This window comes from Bos mutus, chromosome 7 (genome assembly GCF_027580195.1).
Source record: "Bos mutus isolate GX-2022 chromosome 7, NWIPB_WYAK_1.1, whole genome shotgun sequence".
In the NCBI taxonomy this organism is placed as follows: Eukaryota; Metazoa; Chordata; class Mammalia; order Artiodactyla; family Bovidae; genus Bos; species Bos mutus.
Genome location: NC_091623.1, coordinates 60,610,547 through 60,630,601, shown reverse-complemented (window position 1 = coordinate 60,630,601; position 20,055 = coordinate 60,610,547). Strand labels below are relative to the sequence as shown.

At 54.3% G+C, this 20,055-nt stretch overlaps 1 protein-coding gene across 1 annotated transcript in view; it reads right to left on the bottom strand.

The window, feature by feature from the left end:
• The window catches only part of TLE2 (TLE family member 2, transcriptional corepressor), a 29,405-nt gene that overhangs the window by 9,011 nt on the left and 339 nt on the right, over positions 1-20,055 (bottom strand). Inside the window, 12 exon segments of the mRNA XM_070373951.1 lie at positions 280-418; positions 1,882-2,031; positions 2,589-2,633; positions 3,003-3,110; positions 4,231-4,250; positions 4,915-5,098; positions 5,304-5,378; positions 7,634-7,696; positions 10,037-10,081; positions 10,543-10,606; positions 10,946-11,043; positions 11,121-11,191. Of these exon segments, the coding sequence (XP_070230052.1) occupies positions 280-418; positions 1,882-2,031; positions 2,589-2,633; positions 3,003-3,110; positions 4,231-4,250; positions 4,915-5,098; positions 5,304-5,378; positions 7,634-7,696; positions 10,037-10,081; positions 10,543-10,606; positions 10,946-11,043; positions 11,121-11,144 (1,015 nt within the window). The 5' untranslated portion in view covers positions 11,145-11,191.

The window sequence follows — 20,055 nt, the reverse complement described above, 5'->3', positions numbered from 1 at the left end:
AGTAAGTGTCCAAAGCTGACCTCAAATGCAAGCATGTGTAACTCCAAAACTTGTCTTTCTAGGGTACTGGAGCCCCCAAGAAAGTTACTTCCCCTCTCTGGGCCTCAGCTGACCCCTGCCACCATCAAGCCAAGACAATGAAGAAACAAGAGGCCCAGCGTGAGGCAGTGTCTAGCTCAGAGTCATGGAAAGTGCAAGGTAATGCCAGGGCTGTAAGCCAGACCTCCTGCCTCCCCACCCCCATTGTCAAGAGCTCCCCAGCAGGGAGCAGGGACTTACCAATACTGTCTGTGGAAGGGGCAGGCTTGGCTGCTAGCTGGCGGAGGTGACTGACCGAGCTGGGCCCAGGGGTGGATGCGTCCTGGGGCGGGGAGGAGTCGCAGGATTTGGAGGCAGGAGTGCTGGCTGGAAGATCGTTCTGGGGGAAAGGGAAAGACTGAACACCACCAGACACCTGGTGCCTTGCAGCCCAAGGATCTGGGCGGAAGGTGAGAGCAGGTACACTTGGGGCAGACCAGGGCTCATGGCAGGTATACACAGACACCTGGGGACAGGCCCCACAGGTGACCCCCTGAGCACAGGGCCCATGTGAGCATCCGTGCACATCCGAATGCCAGATGGACATCTGAGCATCGGCCCTCGGGGTGCACACACAGGAACCCACACAGTCTTGGGAGAATCGCACGTGTGTGATAAGGTATACGATGCAGCCACAGGGTAAAAAAGGCGGTGAACATTCACACACTTGGGGCAAGTTGGGCCCGTGGGGATCATGAGAGAAGGCAGTACACAGACTTAGAGAGTGTTACATCCTTTAGGGTAGAGGACCAAACTCTAGGATGGGCTCTGCAAGCAGGAGACCACAGCGTGTTCCCAAGGCAAGACCCTAGTACTGCTGGTCACCCACTTGCTCCCCATGAGGAGGGGATGTCTCCCACTGCTGTCCCTCCCCATGGGGACCCTGGAAGAGAGGGGAAGCTGAACCTCCATGTAGGAATAAGCTCCATCTCAGCTTTCTGTCATCGCTTTCTTTGCCTTTCAAGAAACTTCACATCCTCATCTTGTGTGGGCTGCACCCTATCTTTCCTTCACAGGATCACACGTTTTGTGACAACCACATTCACACACCCATGGCAGGGAGTAGTTGGGGCCAACATGGGGACAGGGGGGCTACTGGGGGCTTCTCCATTAAAACAGCACTGCCCCTCCCCCTCTGCATCTCCTTGGCATGGGAAGAGGGCACAGGAGATGCCATGGGAGCCCCAACCTTGGCAGTTGCCATAGCAACCTGCTGGGAGGGGAAGCCTAGAAACCGACAGTCTCCCTGGTAAGTGCAGGGCAGGGGTCTGGGGAAGAATTGGGGGCAGGGACAAATCGAGCTGAATTGAGAATGCCCGGGGGGGTTGGGAGGGTGGGGAGTGCTTTCAGGTGGTCCCCTACACCAGGCATCAAACATCAGGAGAAGCAAGGAGAAAGTTTTTCTGGTATGAATCATCTTTCCTTACAGTTGGGGCTGGTGTGTGTGTCCCCAAGGCCTTAACACTCCCAGGGCTGGAGTCAGCCTGGCCAGTTGCCAATTCTATAGTTTCACTCACTGTGTTTATTTTCACTGACTTCCTATCTATTGCTAGAGACACTTGTTTTCCACATAAGATGGTGAGTTATCTTTTAATATTATTTACAAAGTTGCGGAATGAGTCCACTTAGGAAAAATTACTGGGCTAAGGCAGAGGTGGATTTTTAGGGACATAATAATCAGGAAGGGAATGCTGGAGCACACCAGCCTGGCTCATTTCTCTCATCCCACATCTAACACGGCAGTCTGTTTTCAGGTCCCTGGGATGAATAAAATGAGTTTCAAGGCCCCCCCCCGCCACTTACCAGGACGAGTTCCTTGGCTCTGGGGAGCGGTGAGCCAAGGCTGGAGGCCAAGGAGGCTGGACTGTCCACAAGGTCCCGACGAGCAGGGATGCAGGTAGGTGCCTTTCCACATGGGGTGGTTGCTGGGCTGGGGGGCTCGGAGGGTTGGTCCTGGGTTTGAGGAGGTGACGATGAATGGGGAGGGCACTGAAGTGGCAGAGGAAGGAGAGCTCCTCTCTATACCCTACCTGTGTCCCACCCCGACCTCTAGAATGGACATCTAGGACCCACCTTGGGAGGATTATGAAACCTCCCTGTGCCTCAGTTGATTCATCTGTACAATGGGTTTAAGGACATAAGCTACACAGAGCAACAACTCTATATGGGCTTAGTTTTGTTTCCCCCCATCGAATAGATGAGGAAAAGTGAGGCCAAGGAAGGGGTGTCACTGCCCTGAAGTCACGCAGAGAACCAGGGCATGAAGCCACTTCCATTGCCTGCCTCTGGGTTCCTCTGGGCCTCAGTTTCCCCACCTATGCTATGGACAGGAGGTCAGCCTGGGATGTCCTGGTTTTCCCTACTGCCCCTGGCCCCATAGCATCCCCATCCCAGCCATCCCACAGAGAGGGGAACACAAGGCCCCCCAACTCTCCCAGATAACCCACTGCCTGCTCTGCGCCCAGATCAGACCTGAGGTCAGAGCGGGAAGAGCCTGGACCCTGACTCACCTCGTCCACCACCAGGTTGTAATCGCTCTTGTCCTCGTCACTTTCCTGGGGGGACACGGGGGGAAGAGAGCTCACCCTGGCCCTACCCCTGCCTCCACACCCCCTTACATCTCCTTGGGAGGGTCTGATTGGGATTCTGGGGCTTGTTTCATTTGTTCAAGTACAAAGGAGGCCAGTGGGGGAAATCTCTCAAGGGAGAAGAATGGAGAAGATGAATATGAGCACCCAAGAGGTGCTGTGTGGCCTCAGTTTACCACTCTGTGCAGTGGGGTGAGAGCCAGAGGCCAGGAGCCTTACCTCCTTACCTCCTTCCCAGCTCTCGACCCACAGAGGCAATCAACCTCTCAGGCTGGTCGGCCTCACCCCACCCCCATCTGCCCACCCAAGTCCATGCGCGCCTCCCCCTCTACTCACATAAGGTCCTGACAGATCCTTCTCCTCAGCTCTCTGCTTTCCATTTCCACCCAGGCCACTGGGCCGCTCCTCTTCCACCACACTCTCCGGGGGTGAGGGAGACACACTCTGCAGAGCCACATGGGCCAGGTGGGAGAAAGAGTCAGAGCCCTGAGCCCAAGACTGGGTCCTGGCCCAGCCAGAACCGAGAAGCCTCATCACTGTTATTAGGATCTGTGCCCCAAGCTTCTCATCTGGAAAAAAGGACCTTCCAAGGGCCGATTCAGTGGAATTGTGACAATCACAAATGTCCCCAGATATCACCCAAGGGCCTCTGGGGGGCACCCATGCAAACTGAAATAAGCTCTGAGTGCAAAATGCATTCGGAGCTTGGAGACAGAAAAGATCCCATTAAGACTGTTTTATGTTGTGCATTTGGGTTCTGAGGGAGGCATGAGCCAACCTTGCAGGTCTCTTTGCATGGCCCTGCAATAAACCTTTCTCTGCTCAAAAACAAAAAAAAACCAAAACAACCTTTTATGTTGATTACAGGTTGAAATATTGTAGATGCATTGTGTTAAATAAAATTTACTGTTGAAATTCATTTCACCTGCTTGACTTTCCTAATGTGGCTACTGGAAAATTCATAGTGATGTTTACAGAAAGTTAAATGTGTGATTGAAAATGCATGGGAACACACACACACTCGAGTGCGTGTAAAACCATGAAGTGGGAATAAGCCCTGTGGGGTGCACCCATGTCCATTTTCTGACTGTGACACTGTATTTTAGTTCTGAAAGATGTTATCACTGGGTGAGGGGTACAAGGGACCTCCTTATACATTTCTTTGCAACCTCCCTGCACATCTGTAATGATTTCAAAACTAAACAATTTTTAAAAACTACTTACAGGGCTCACGTGATATTTCTGTTGTGCAGCCCTCTTGTAGATGATAAAAATGGAGAGGATGAGGGATAAATTAATGACAGAGGAATGGATGGAATGCTACCCAGGCATGCATTCATTTATTCTATTGCAAAAATTGCTAGAGATGGAAAATTTGAAATAAATAAAACTCTAGTCTTATGGGCAGCCCCCTACCCCCCCCCCAAAAAAGGCTACACAGTGTGAAAGCGGGATGTGGTCTCCTTCTGAGGCCCTAACAGCTCAGAACAAGCAGCTTCAGCCACATGTGAATACAAAGCAAATGTTAGGTAAGAGGGCAAGTCCCCGGAGCCCCTCAACTTACCCTGCTAGGGACTCTCTCCACTGGCAGGCGGGGGTGAGGTAAAGAGAGAGAAAGGAAAAGAAGTGGGGGGTTATATCCCATGGTGCCAGAGTGCTCAGCCGTCCACAGCACATAAAGCCCTCTTCCCAACTCAGAAACTCCCTCCTCCTTCTAACACCCTGGCAAGGAGTGGACTATCCCTTCCCTGCACCATTCAGATAGATGCCCAGAGAGGTTTATAACTTGCCCAAAGACACATAGCCCATGGAGAACAGAATTGAACCTGCAACTCTGCAGCCCCCTCCGTTCCCTCACATTTATTTTTTTATTTTATTTATTATTTCTTTTAAGGCTGTGCTGGGTTTTCGCTGCTGTGTGGGCTACTCTCTAGTTGAGTTACGCGAGCTTCTCATTGCAGTGGCTTCTTCTTGTGGAGCACGGGCTCTAAGGAGCGCAGGCTTCAGTAGTTGTGGCTCCTTGGCTCTAGAGCACAGGTTCAATTATTGTGGCACACAGGCTTAGTTGCTGCACAGCACGTGGTATCATCCTGGACCAGGGATTGATCCCGTGTCTCCTGCATTAGCAGGCAGCTTCTTTACCACTGAGCCACCTGGGAAATCCCATCCCTCTCATTTAGATGAGTTTAGTGGTCCTGCTACCCTCTCCCCACTCCCCCAGCCCCTTCCATCGGGGATGTCCACTCACCTCTGGACCCCTCCGCCTCCACGCCTGCCCGCTCCTCCTTGGTGACTGCGGCCAGCTGAGCCTGGGCAGCCAGGGCTCCCGACAGGGCCAGCAGCCCCGTGGCACTGCCGCCCACCAGCCCCGCTGGGCGAGGGGTGAGGGGCACAGGGGGGGCGTGGTGGGCCAGTGGCTGGAGCTGCTGCTGCTGGAGAGGAGGGGGGTGGGCCAGGGGCGGGCGGGGGCGGGCCCTGGGAGCCCCCGCTTCCCCTAGCCGAAGCCGGAGAGGCTGTGTCTGGGCAGACAGGGCCTGCCTTGGGGTCTCCAAGGCTACCGGAGCCCAGGTCAGCTAGCTGCCCACCCAGCACCCCCAGCTTCACCACCAAGGGCGGGGTGGGCGCCAGATGACTCACCCCAATGAGGCTGTTCAGCTCCCCGACTGTCACCTGCTTGGCCCGCTCCACGGCCTGCAGGACCTGCTGTTGGTGCTGGAGGTAGGGGTGGGGTCAGGGACACTCAGGAGAGCACCCTTATCTGATCAGAGACCCTACCTTTCAGACAACACCCTCTGGGACCCCCCCTTTATTTATCAGTCACACCCTGCAGGCATATGGGATCTTAGTTCCCTGACCAGGAATCCAACCCGCGCCCCCTCCAGTGGGAGCACTGGACCATCAGGAAAGCACCCGCCCCTCTTCTTCTCTCACTTGCTCTATTTTCTTTCTCTCCTTTCAAAATCAGGAAACAAACAAAGCAATGCAGTGCAGTTCAAACCAATACTTAGAAAGCGGAGTTTATACATCAGAGTCCCCGCCTTCGGCACTGCTGACGTCGTGGCTGGGTCACCCTGTATGGGGACCGTCCCGGACACTGTGGTGTGGAGCCCCGTCCCTGCCCCCAACACTCACTGGATGCCAGAAACACCCCCAGTAGTGACAAGCACAAAGGTCCCCACCATCACCCAGTGTCCCCTGAGGACAGAATCACCGCCAGTAAAGAACCACTGTACAAATAAGCAGCCATGGACCAATCACCCAGGTCACAAAATACAAACTGGCAGTCTCTAAAGGCCCCCCATGCACCCCACCCTCATCCCGCCCTCCTTCCTTCCTTCCTCTCCCCTCTTTCACACAGTGATAAAACATCCTCAACTGCACTGTTGGATACAGAAGCCATTTGCAGCCACTGAGCACTTGAAATGTGGCTGGTGCAACTGAGGAACGAGATGCCTCCTTTAATCAATTTGACAGAAATTTACATATTAATTTAATGTAATATATTATAAAAGAAATAAAAATTAATACAGATGTAAATGGCCACACATAGCTAGTGGCTCCTATGTTCTCTCTAAGGCCACTTTTGCACCCAAACTACCCAGGATGGAGATTGGGGCTGTTCCCACTAAGGAGGTGTCAGGATACTGATGGGGTGTCCTGTATGGGGCACACCTGAAAGGGTGTGTCCAGGCCAGGGGTTGGTATGTTTTGACTGCAAAGGGCCAGAGAGTCAATAATTTTGGTTTTGTAGGCCAGAGGGTCTCTATGGAAACTACTCAGCTCTGCCATTTTATGGTGAAAGCTGCCATAGACAATAAGAACATGAATGGGCATGGCTGTGTGCCAATAAAACTTTATTTACAAAACAAGGGAAGGGCCAGTGATTTAGCCCTCAGGTTGTTGTATGCTGACTTCTGGTCTAGAAGCATGGAATTTCCTGGGACACATGTGTGTCTTAATTCACTCTTTCCCGAAGTCCTTTTACCCCATTTCCTACTATAGTTTGGCCTCTGTCACGTTGGGCCACCTTGTTCAGACACCATCTCTAAATCCGAGACCAGACAGAATGAATCTCACTCCATCTCAAGAGCCCAGAAACCTTGATGGGGTTTTGATGGGGTCCAAACCAAAAGGAGCATCTTCCCCTTTTGTGGTCTCCAACACAGTAAGGGCCCCCTGTGTAGCCACCTTGTGTCAGAATCTGTCCTCTCATCTCTCTGGAGATAGAATGTTCCAGATGGAAGCAGGAATGGGGGTTGCAAAGGTCCCGAAGAGCTTAGGGCATTTGCACAAGGGCTAACTTTATTTTTTAAGTTTCAATGAAGTGCTCACACTCTCTTGCCTTATCTGTCCCTTTCCACATTTTTGTATTATTGTGATTACAAGTACATAAGAGTTACCCTTTAACCATGTTTAAGTGGCATTAAGCATATTCACATTGTCCTGCAACCATTCCCACAATCATCTCCAGAGCTTTTTCATCTTCCCAAATGGAAACTCTGTCCCCATGAAGTATTGACTCCCTGTTCCCTCCCCCAGCCCTTGGCCCCACCACCTACTTCCTGTCTCTGTGGATCTGACTCCTCCAGGGACCTCCTGTGAATGGAATCACATAGTATATGTCCTTTTGGGACTGGCTGATTTCCATCAGCATAATGTAGGGACTAAGTACCAGGGACAGACTTTTATTAGGTGTTTACTAAACACCAGCATCATCTTCACCACCTTGTATGTAGCCGCTGTTCTAAATTTTATGACGGAGGCACAGAGAGGGCAAGCCACTAGTCCAAGGCCACGTGGCCAGGATTTGGACCGAGGCAGCCTGGCTGCAGGTTTGAGCACCAACCCCCTTCCCTCTCAGCCAACACCTGCCTCCATCCCGAAAGTCCCAGCCCAGCCAGTGCCTAGACCCCCAGGCCAAATCCTTCTTCCAGTTCCCCTCCCCCACCCCCACGAAACCCACTTACCTCTTGAGTCAGGAAGGGGATAATCTGAGCACAGATCCCACTGAGACGCTTCACAATCTCGGCCTGGCAGGAAGCAACGGGGAGGAGGCTTGGAGGGCAGGCTGTCAATCCACAACCTCAACTCCAGGGCACAACAAGCCTTGCAAAGCTTGGGGTGAGGGGCCTATCACCCACAGGTGCAAATATGGGACACAGGCTGAGAGTCTGGCAGAGAGGCTGTTCACCTGATGTCCAGTGCAGCCTTGAGCTGGGAGACAGGACGGATATACCACCTGCCAGACCCACTCAACAGAGATTCCCAGAAAGCAGGTGCAGCCGCCCAGTGCAGACTGGGACCTACCCCCGCTCCCCCAGGAGCTTTGAGTTCAGCATAAACAGAGGGAGTGGAGCCCCCGCCTGAAGTCCCAAGTTCAAGCCCTGCCTGGACCCAGGTCTTTCCCAGGCATGGCCCCTCTCTAGGTTGCCCCTGTGCCCTGTGGCTGCAGTCAGCAGGCCATCCCAGTATACCACACTCAGGAGTGTGATGCTATAAGAAATACACATTGTAGGGGAAAGAATTTGAAAAAGAATAGCTACATGTATATGTATAGCTGTCCCTTTGCTGCATACCTGAAATTAACACAACATTGTTAATCAACTCTAACCCAAATAAAACAAAAAGTTAAAATATATGTATATACATTTGCTCTTTGCCCTGAGCTCCTACAACCCTAGGGATTTCAGAATAGCAGCAGCGAGAGGAGCATCTTTTGTCATTCACAATAAGTCCATGTCACCCACACTTGAGTGACACTTAGGGATGGAACTTCTCTCAGTCCTACCCCCAACCCCCGACCTCCAAGGAGGGGAGAGGGGCTGGGGGTGGCAGAGAGCTTCCTGGTGGGTGGATGCATGTTTGTGCTGGGAGACAGTGCCCGGAGAGGGCATAGAAGCTCCAGGCCCTTCTCCATAACCTTGTCCTGTGTATCTCTTCCATCAGGCTGTTTCTAAGTCATATCTTTTATCATAAATGGGTAATGTAAGTAAGAGCTTTCCTGAGTTCTGCGAGCCATTCTGGCAAAACATCAGACCAGGGAGTGGGTTATGGGAACTCTGATTTATAGCTGGTGGGTCAGAGGCCCAGGAGGCAGGGGCAGTCCTGTGGGGCCCTAATCCTAACCCTGAACCACTGGGGTTTGCACTGACTCTGGGTAGGTGTGTTAGGGTTGAATTGAAGCATAGGGACACCCAGCTGGTGTCAGATTTCCAGAACTGTTCTGTGTAGCGAAAACACACACATTTGGTGTCAGAGAGTGGGTTAGAAATAGTGTGGTTTTACTTGTAGGTTTCATCTGGGACCGGGGCTGGGCAGGGAGTGCCCCATAGAGGCTGAACAGAGGGGAAATATGTGAGTGGGTGGGGAAGGGGGTTTTCTGTCAGTCTGTGCTTTGCCTCTGCCTGAGTTACAGAGCTGCTGGATGCACCTGGGTGAGGCTGTGTCTTCCATCTCATACCAGGAGGGTGGACCCAGGCTCCCGGAGCTGGGATCCACCCCATAAAGAGGTCTAGTTCATGCATCCATAGGACCACACCATGCTGCAGGCAAACAAGCCCCCTCCTACCCACACCAGACCCAGCAGAACCCACAGAGACCCAGAAAAGCATGCCAAGGCAGGCTCCCTCCATGCACTCCCGGCTCACCCTCACTTCTTCCCACTCACCAGAAAGACCCTAGGCTCTGCCGATTTATTCTAATATTCTGATGGACAGAACCCAAGATTCCATCAACCTTAGAATCTCCGGGTCCCTCTCGTCCTCTTAGAAAACTTTATCTTGGGTGCATGGGTGATTCTATGATAAAATTCTCCCCTCCCCTTTAGAAACCATCAAAAAATCTTGAGATCAGCCTCAGGATCTGGGGGTTAATCTCGGGCAAATGGAGCCAATTTCAGAACCTTCAGGTATGACTCAGAACCCTGAGATCACTCTCAGACATAGAAGACAGTCTCAGAACCTTGGATCATTAGCATTAATCTTAGAACCTTCAAAACGGTATCAGAACCTAGGGGTTCCATCTCAGACCCTAAGGATCCATCTCCATATGTCAGATACATTGAGCTGAAAGGGACCTCTAAGACTGTCCGTTTGTCTCCTTCTTAGGACAGAAGTCCCTCCCCACGCTCTGTGACCTGGCTGCTGGCCTCTGCTACAAGGAAGCCTGGCCCCCGTCTGCTGCCCACATCTCTCCTGAACAAGATCTCCAGAAATTCATTTTCAAGGCTGAAATCTGGCCCCTGGTCCCAGAGGTTTCAGGATAAGACGTCTGCTCCCTGGGCCTGTGACTGCTGGAGATCTGGGTCCCTCTCATAGCTTCCAGACCCCTCTCCTCCCTACTGGACACCCTTACCCCCAACACACTGTTACCTGCTTATGCATTTCGATGTTGAGCCCGTAGGACATTTCATAGTACTGCAAAGAAAAGGCCATCTGGCAGTGTCCATCGTAGCCATGGATGTCCAACTGCACTGGGTGACTGGGTCTTCCAACAGCCCCCAGACTCAGGGCATCACAGCAGGACCCAGAGCCTCCCAGCTCCTTGGGGGCCCAGAGAGGGAGCCCAGAGGAGAAAGCAGGACTCTCTTCCCTCCATTCTCTCTAGGGGGTGGGGTAGATGAGCAGTGCCCAGAGACCCCAGCCCCTCAGAGATGCCCAGGAGGAGAGGAGGTATCCTCGATTTATTGTTCCAAGAGCTAGGAGACAGCCTGGAACCCCAAGCAGCCCATTTTACAGATGAGGGAAATTGAGGCCTACAGCCGGCTGGGGACATGTCCCAGAGGGGTACTGGAGTTGGGGTTCATGCCCGTCGTATTTCAACTCACAGACAAGCCATCTTCCCCACTGCCTCCCACCCAGTATGACGACCCCCTCACCATGACATAATGTCGCTGCATTTCTGTCTTCTCACTGGCCAACTTCTCACACTCCAGCTTGAGGCTGGGAAGGGGACGGAACATTGGGATTCCACTCTCCTTGCCCCCCAGCAGAGACACCCACGGACCCCTTCTGGGCCAGTTTCCACAGTGATGAGATTGGCTCTCCCCCATCCCACCTCCACACACCCACCCCTCAACTCCCGCTCCCAGGCCGGCCCCATCCCTTGCCAGGCTCCAAGTGTCCCAGCACTGGACGGGCTGTCCTCCTCACCTACGCTTCTACCTGGAAGCCCTCCTCTCGGCCCTGGGGTCCCTCCGTCCTCCCAGCACGCTGGTGACCCCGCCCCTCTCCCCCAGGCGAGCCCCCTGGGGAGGGGCGCCCCGGTCCCCCACCCCTTACCTGTGGTACTGAGCCTGAAGAAACTGGAATTCTTCTTTGATGCGGTCGCAGATCTCCAAGATCGAGAACTTGAAGGGCTGGCCGGACTGAAGCGGGGTCTTGGGGGGGACGCCCAGGTCTGAGTTCCTGGACGCCCGGCGCCCGCCACCTCCCCGCAGCCCGAGCCCCCACTCACCGGGTGCCTTCCCTGGGGGTACATCCTGCCGATCCAGGAGGCCCTCAGCCACGACTCCGGAGCTTGACGATCTGGGGGGGCCAGGCGAAGGCGGGGTGGGGGAGAGGCTGGGGTGGGGGGTCTGCCCGAGAAAGAAGGGGCAGCGGCGTGGGGCAGGGGACCCTGGAGTTCCCCCGCCCCCCGAGCGAGCGCGCGGTGTCGCGGGGACCAAGGGGCGCCGAGGCCCCCGCCGGGCGTGGGGCGCGCGACCGGCGCAGAAGGTCGGGCGAGCGGCGGCCGGTTTCCGAGGCGCGGGCGGCGGGCCCCGCGCGGAGCCGCCTCCCTCCGGCGGGGCTCGGCCGGGAGCCGCGGGCAGAGCCGCCTTAAGGTGGCGCCGCCGCCCCCGGCCCGCCCACCCGGCCCGCCCGCCCCGCGCGCCGCGGCCCCGGGACCACCCCCTCCCTTCCACCCGGGAGCAGCAGGGAAACTGAGGCTAGCGTCCAGCCTCGCAAAAGTCGCCACTCCCCACTCTCCCGAGGACCCAAGAGAGAAAAACCAGTTGAACACCTAGTGACCCACTGTGAGGGTAACTTGGTGCGGGGAGGACAGGAGGGGGCCAGAAATGGTCTTTCTGAGGAAATGGGCTTAGACTTAAGGATGGGGAAAACAGCCTGCCAAGCGCTGGCTGGAGAACCTGCCCGCAGGGACAGGGTCTAACCTGTAAAAACATCAGAGGAGGGTCGAGCTGGGGGGCAGAGCCAGGCCCCTCCACCCTCACTGGGCCTCGGTATTCGGTATTCTCACCTGTAAAATGGTCAAAGCAGGGGCTATTTTTCCACTACGCGCACAAGAACAGCCCTCAGCCTGCCCTGGAGGGGAGTAAACTTCCAGAGGTGGGAGTTGGGTTCCCATGGCCACACCAGTGGACCTGGCTGTCTCCCCTCTCAGACCATGAGCTCCTAGAAAACAGAGGTCCCACTGAGGACAAATATGAATCTCTGCCATCAGACTGAGATCTCCCTGAGGGTGGGGCTCCATCTCCCATTGCAGACTGCACATATCCAGTAACGTGGGAGGTGGGACATTCTTATTCCCATCATGCTCATGAGAAACTTCAGAGTCGTTTGTTAAATCAATCAACAAACATGTGTGGAAAGCCTAGTGTGGACCAGACACTGCTCCAGGCCCAGAAGTTCAACAGGGAACCAAACAGAGAAAACCCCTGGCCTTGTGTTAATATCTGCACCCATGTCTGTAGATGAGTGAGCAGAAGCATACAAAAGCCCTGTTAAATTTATTGAGCACCTATGACATGCCAGGCCTCCTCCTCAGCAGAAGGAATACAGGATGGAGAACAGATTTCTTGGCTTCTCTGAGATCAGTGGATAAAACGAGATTGTAGCTTGAAAATCATGAAATTGTGTGTGTACAAAGAGGCTTTGCGGGGGGCAATTATGGAGATTAGAGGGAATCTACTTATTTGGGGTGTCTGAGAGAAACCTCTTGGAGGAGGTTGACACACGAAGGATAAAGATGGGGAGTCATGGGAAGAGGAAGGGAGATTCTAAGGATAAAGGATAAAGATACATGTGTATGTTGTGAAAATGTTAGTTGCTCAGTCATGTCTGACTCTTTGCAACCCCATGGGCTGTAGCTCACTGACTCCTCTGACCATGGAATTCTCCAAGCCAGAATATTGGAGTGGGTTGCCATTCCCTTCTCCAGGGGAATCTTCCTGACCCAGGATCGAACCCAGGTCTTCCGCACTGCAGGCAGATTCTTACTGTCTGAGCCACCAGGGAAGCTGGGGTATAAGTATACTATGGTTCCCTATTGCCATCAAGAAAAAACCCAAATTCCTTCCTCTTCCCGCAAAGCCCTGCACAAACCCCTCCCCACCCTCCCATCCCTCATCCCAACTCACATCACTTTCACCCTCTTTCATTCCCCTCCAGCTACAAGGGCTTCTCCTGCTGTTCTCCAAGGAACCCAGTAGGATCCTACCCCAGGGCCTTTGCACTTCCTGCTCCCTTTCCCTGGAATGCTGTTCCCTTGCTTCTCATTATTCAGGTCTCAGCACCAACATCAACTCCTTGGAAAGGCCCTTCCTAGCCACCCACTTAAGCAATATTCACCCACCCACTCCACCATGTTATTCTCGAACACTGCATCTTGTACTCTCTCTTGCTCTCTTGGCCCTATCAGAGTTTGTTTTGACATGATTGTGTTTCTTTGTGGGTTGTTCCACTCATTCTTCTCCCTCACTCGGCCATGTTGGGACAGAACCTGTCTTAGTGCCTGCAGAACCTGGCACACAGTAAGTACTCAATAAATGAACAGGCAGGGGCGTGAGAAGAAAGAGTGGATCCAGCTAAAGGCAGACATCACTGACCGCACTCCTGCTGGGGAATTCTAAAAAACAGAGAGTGCCAGCATTCCATGACGCCAAAAGTTCATCAGTCCAAGTTTGGGGGCATCTGTGCAGTCCTAATTCCAAAACCTTTCCAGGAGGTAGCTTACCTCCCTGGGAAGACAAAAGCTCCCCACTCTGGGCCACTTCTTCATTCTCTACTGCTTCCACCTCCTGAAGTCCAACGGCTCCTTCTTGACCCTCACCTCGGACCTATGCACAGAGTGGACTTCACCCTCCCAGCCCCCATGCCCTCCCGACATGCTGGACCTCCTTCTTCTCTGAGGCTGGTCTCTTTCCTCCTAGCCTAGTCATCTGAATGTCACCTTCGCCCACACCTCTGGCTGCCCAGGCTCTGAGCCACCATGTTCTCTTAGAGGCTTCAGGCTTCACCTTCATGAAGATGGCTCTAAGCTCTGGCCCCACCCCGGTCCCTACCCTGAGGCCCAGCCCTGTGGGTAGAGTCCCCACTAATGGATGTCCCCCAGGCCACTAGATGCAGCAGCTTTCCCCAGACCTGTCTGTCACCTGGTCAGACCCCAATCACCTTGATCCTCCAAGATCCTAGAGCATCATCCTAGTCTCTTCTCATCTCTTCACCTACCACGCAACCTTGCTTCCCATCCCCGCACCCCTTGCCTGCATCAGCCCTCCTTCTTCTCCCGTCTGGACCTCAAGCCACCTTCTCACTCTGAGTACGTTTCACTCTTGTCACTTTCTGAGTCTGGCCTGCCCTCACTTAAAGCTACCCCATGGCTTCCTATTGCCCTTGGGACAAAGTCCCAGATCTTCAGGCTAGCATCAGATGCCCTGCACCACCTGGTCTAAGCCAGCTTTACCTCCCCCTCCATCAGTTGAAACACTCTGCTCAGGCCACACCAGCCAGATTACCTCATCTGTGCTCTTTCTTACCTCTAGGCCTTTGTTTTGTTATTATCTCTTTCTGAAATCCCCTCCCACTCCTTTTCTGCCTGGAGAAAATCCATTCCTTCAAAGTTCAACCCAAAAGGCACCTCCTCCAGGCAGCTTCTCCAAAAGGCATCTCCCACTACACACAAAATTGGCAGGTTCATATTTATTCTCTAACCACCTCCTCATGGGGAAGATGCTGGGGCCTTGGTGAGGGCCAGCCCCAGGCTTGCTTAGGAAGCTCCAAGGGGCAGAGGGCATGAGACAGAGCTGAGGACACCCTGCAAGTCCACATGAGCAGTGCCAGGACAAAGGAGTACCCAGAGGAGGAACAGGAGCTTTGCCTGGTGAGTTCAGAGAAGGCTTCCTGGAGGAAGGAACCTTTACCCATCAGTCTTCAGATCCCTCAGCCAGGCACACTCCACATGGGAGGGTAAATACAGATTTGTGGATTGCCTGAGAAGCCACAAAACCACACACACACACACACACACACACTACAAGTCAGTGTGTATAATTTGCCAGGAAGGAGGAGATGGTTTGTTCTGAGAAGAAGCAACCCCAGCTTTGGGAGCAGCAGCTTTGAGAGTTTGGGGAGGCTCAGCAGAGAGCAGTCTGTGACCTGGGTGGAGAAGACGGTGGGGGGGACCCCTAGGCGGCCGATTACTTGATAACTCGCTGAAATGCCACATCCGGCCAGACAGGGAGGCAGGGAAAGGACTGCCAGGCATGAGTTACAGCCTGGGCAGTCTAGCACAACCTTCTCACTTCACTAGAAAGGCTTTCCTCATCTAACTCATTTGCCATCCAGGGCTTCACGCCCCACCCCTCTGGGTCTCAGTTTCCCCATCTACAAAACCCTGGGAGAAAGGCAACGTTGGGGAATGGGACTTAGCTTTTGACCTCTTCCCTCCCACTGCACAGAAAGACTCAGCCCCGGTTCCTGGCTGGGTTTTTATGATGTGGATGTGGTGTGTTTTTTTTTTTTTTAAAGGAAAAAGCTGAGAAGCAGCACTGGGACCCGGTATTGCTCAGACCACCTTAAATCAGCCTCGCCGCCCCAGCTACTGTGGAAATTCCTTTCTCTGCGGTGGTTGGCTGGGCGCGCCAGCCAATCCGCCTGCGGCGCTCCCACATGGGTCCGTGACGTCACAATGGGAAACGACCAATGGGGATCAGAGATCTGGCAACCAATGGCAGAAAGTGCTAGGATTGGCTGGGCCAATCGGAAGGCGGCAAGGCGCTCCCAGCAGGGTATGGAGAGTGTGCCTCCCCTCCCTGAGAGAAGCCTGAGATCCTTGTGGACGCCTGATTCTAGCCCCGGTTTGGCTTTCGGGGGGGTACTCCAGCTCGGTTAGTATCCAAAAAGCGCGGGGAGAAGCGAGCCACCTCCTAAGCCTGGCTGGTCTTCCCTTAAAAAGAAGAGTTCCGTAGTCCAACATACTACCTTGCAAAAAGCCTGGCCAGCTGGCTGGGCCGACTAGCGCTTTTAGCCCTATTTCACAGATGGGTAAACTGAGGTAGAGATGTCAAGTCACTCCAGACGCCTAGGGAAGAACTGAGACTCTCACCCAAGCCCGGAGTCTCCCAGCGCGGCTCAGTTTCTCCCATCAGGTCGGATGGGAAGGGATGGGCCCAGGTGTAGGCGAAGGGAGAGGGTCGCTGGTCCCCATGACTCGGTTTCCCCGGGCGCGAATGGGAGAGGAGACGGGAGCAGGGATTCTCAGAAAGACTACGAGCCCCAGAAGCTCCTGCGCGGCGCCCGCCCGGGCTGTCAATCAAAGTAACGTGGGTCCCTCTCCGGCCCGCGCTCCCCCGCCCGCCGCCTCTCTCCTGCCAGCTCCTGCTCCCTCCCCGCCGGCTCCGGGCCCGGCGCGGTATAATTACAGCCCATTGATCCGACCCGGGCCGGGAAAGCGGCTCCCTCGGGGAGGCCAAGCCTTTGGCTTCCGACTTCGCCAACCTCTGCCTACCGCCCCCCTAGCCGAGCTGCTGGGCCACCAGCCAGGCCTGCCCCCTCCCGCTGGCCAGGGCTTTCGGGTGACCTCTGAGCCTCCGTTCCCGCCACGGTTGGCTGTGAGCCCCCCTCAGAAAAATTACACACGTTTCCTTCCACCCATGAACACAGAGAGCCTTCATGCCCTGTTCTAGCGCCCTGCCCTCTACCTCCTCATGTGACCTAGGGACATTTGAGCGCCTCTCTCTAGGCCAGTTTTCTCACCTGTATAGTGAGACGGTTGCACAAGATTTATTCTTGAAACCAATGCTTTTTGCTGCTCCCAAGCTTGCAGCCAGGGCTAGGCCATGCAGGAGGGGTTCCCAAGTTTGGAGAAGTGGGAGGAGACCAAGCACAAGACTCAGCCCCCTGAGAGTGGTCTGGGCTGAGGAGAAGGGAGGACCTGGGGTGGAGATGGGGGTGAAGGCAGAGCCAGGAGTGAGGTGCCTACATGGAAAGTTGGAAAGGCATGCTAGGTGTCTGGTGGGGTGTTTAAGCTGAGGTTCTGCAGGGTACATAGGAGTTGCCTCATTTGAACTGTGCCTTTATATAACCCTAACCCAACATGGAAGAGGAAAGATGGGGCAACTTTAAACCCTGCCCTGGGATTGAGGAGCCTTGAGGTCTGACCTCTTGCCTTACTGAGTGGGCCTCTGAACACTCTCTGGCTGTGAAGCTGAAACAGGGAGTGAACGCAGCATGAGTATATCACTCTGCCTACTTTCACAAGGGTCTGTAAAATCCCCTTCGGCCCTGGTTAATGGGAGACAGGGGAGACAGCAGCCAGTGGCAGGAGGCACTGCTATTGGCTGAGGGCTCCAAACTCCAGCCTCCCCCTGGGCAAGAACTGGACTGCAAAGGGGAAAAAGAAGAAAGGACTTTTGGGAGTCCAGGATGGACCTGGACTCAGTGGGTATTCTCATCTGGAAAAGGAGATTGATAACAGAATCTTCAAATAAGTTCAGGCCTATAAAGTACTTAAAATGCTTCATAGTAGGGACTTCCCTGGTGGTCCAGTGGCTAAGACTCCAGGTGCCCAATGCAGGGGGCCTGAGTTTGATCCCGTTCAGGGAACTAGACTCCATGTGCTGCAACTAAAGATCCCATATGCCTCAACTAACACCTGGCACAACCAAAGAAATAAATATTTTTTAAAAATTCATAGTAAATGCTCTAAACAGGGTAGCCATTTACACTTCCTTTATGCCCCAAAGGGCCCTTCTCTACCCAGCCTCATTTCACACCCAACAGCTGGGCTATGCACTCATTTTTCACTTTTCCCACATCTTTGATCACCCATGAAAATGTGAATCCAATCTCACCCTTCCCTCTGCTCAAGAATCTTCCCTAGCTCCCCATCACCCTCAGAATGAAATGCAAACTCCCCACCTCTGTCTACAAGATCTGATCCCCCATCACTTTTCTTCTCTCCTCATCACTCACTCCCCTCAGGCCTCCTCCCTGTTCTCCAACACTGCAGGCATGATGATCCTGCCTCAGGGCCTTTGCACAAACTGTTTCTTTTGCCTGGACCATGACTGGCTCATCTCAAGCTTAGATTAAACATCACCACTGAGGGAGGCCTGGCCTGGCCAGCCTGGCTCTAGCTGGCCCCAACCCCCCTACCTGGTCAGCTTCTCTCATTTTATTTCCTTTGGAAGCCTAGTCACTCTCTGAACATTTACAGCTTCTTCTTTAAAAAAAAAAATTTTGGCCATCTCTCTTGGCATGTGGGATCTCAGTTCCCCAGCCAGGGATTGAACCCATGCCCCTGCAGTGGAAGCGCGGAGTCTTAACCTCTGCACTGCCAGAGAAGTCCTGAATGCTCACAATTTATTTGTTTAATGTTTATGGTCTGTCCAGGCCCAACCGCACCTGTTCCACATGTGTTGGGAAGCTTAGGGGTAGAGCCTCTCCCAGGTCATTTGACATGTGGGACAGAGTCCCAGAGCCCCTGCCAACCTATCCAGTGCTAACCCTGCCAGTAAGGCACCTCTGCAACCTGAAGGTCTGGGTTCAAATCCTACCTTGGCTACTTACTCCTGTGACTCTGTAAAATGGGGATAATGCCAGATATTTTCTCATCAGTGTCACAGAATCAAAGTTTGACAGATGAAACAGCTTCAGTTATTATGATGTCAGGGTGTGCAACTGGGGCAAACAGGGTTGGAGCTCACACTCAAAAGGTATCCCCCCCCTTTTTTTTTTTTTTTGCCAAACCTCAGGGCATATGAAACTTCCCTGGCTAGGGACCAAACCCGTGGCCCCTGCAGTGGAAGTGGAGTCTTAACCATTAGACCATCAGGGAAGCCCAAGGCATCCCCTATTTTTAAAACCCAGGGGTTTCCTGGTCAATGTATCTATCCTAGACCCCACATCACCAAACTCACCCTCCTACCCCACCCCATGCCAAGCCTTGACCTCACCCTCTGGACTTTGCCACGTGGCATCTCTGTGAATTCTACTTCCATCTCTCCCCTGGGGAGGGTGCTCCTTGCTGGACCTGAGACTCCCCCAGCCCCCCTGCACTGCACAGGTGTGAGTGGAACACTGTGTCCAATATGTATCTCCCTCTCCAACTTCTGATGTGCAGCGAGTCGTTTTATCCTCCCTGGGCCTCAGTTTGCTTATCTGGAAAAGGGGGTTTGTCCTTGGTAATGGTTCTCAAGACATTGATTACTCTGGGCTAGCTGCTTTATTCACTTGACCTTGTGTCTGATGCTCACAGCTGCCCTGCAAAGTAGGGGATGAGACCCTGCAGTTGACCAGGCTGAACTGCCTCCAGGCTTCTGCCCTGGACTCCCTTTACCTGGAACACCTCCCCCCACCCCATCCCCTGTATGCAGGCTCCTGTAGTTATCCAGGTCTCAGCTCAAATGTCACCTCCTTGGAGAGACCTCCCCCCATCTCCTGGCTTAAGTAGCCTCCTGTCATTCTCTGTCCCCTACTGGATTTTTCTCCCCAGCACCTGACTGTTCTCGGAAATTATCTTATTCACGGGTTTATTTGTTGTCTGTCTTCTCTACATGCTGTAGGTTCCACTAGGGGCAAAGAGGGGTGCTGTCCTGAGTCCAGGGCAGCCACCACAGAGTCTAGCACACAGCAGGTGCCCAATAAATCCCGGTTGCCGGTGGGTGGTGGGTCTCGCTTGGGAGTGGGGAGGAAAGAGATGGAGGCGGCCAGGCCCAGAGACGCCGAGGGACCTGTCCAAGGTCACACAGTAGGCGGCGCTCGGGGTGAGCGCTCGGTGGCTGTGGTCCTGGGTCCCTGGAGCCAGCCCTCCTGCGTGCTGGGTGGCCGCCCGCTTGTCCCCCCGCGCCGCCGCGGCCGAGGAACCACGGGTAACCCCGCAGGCCGGACCGACGCGTCACCCAACTGGCCAGGTCAGGCCCAGCAGGGGACGCGGAGCGAGGGTACCGCCCCTCCCCCGCCTGGGAGGCGGGAAGCCCAGAGGGGAGGGGGAGGAGGAAACGGAGGGGACAAAGCGGGAGGAGGGGCGGGGGAAGAGGAGAGGGTGAAGGGGGCGGAGGGGCGGAGGGGCGGAGGGGCGGAGGGGGAGGAGGACGCGAAGAGGCGGAGGGTCAAGGGCGGGGAGAGGCGGGCTTCTTGGCCTGGCAGGCGCCCAGCAACCGGGCCCAGGG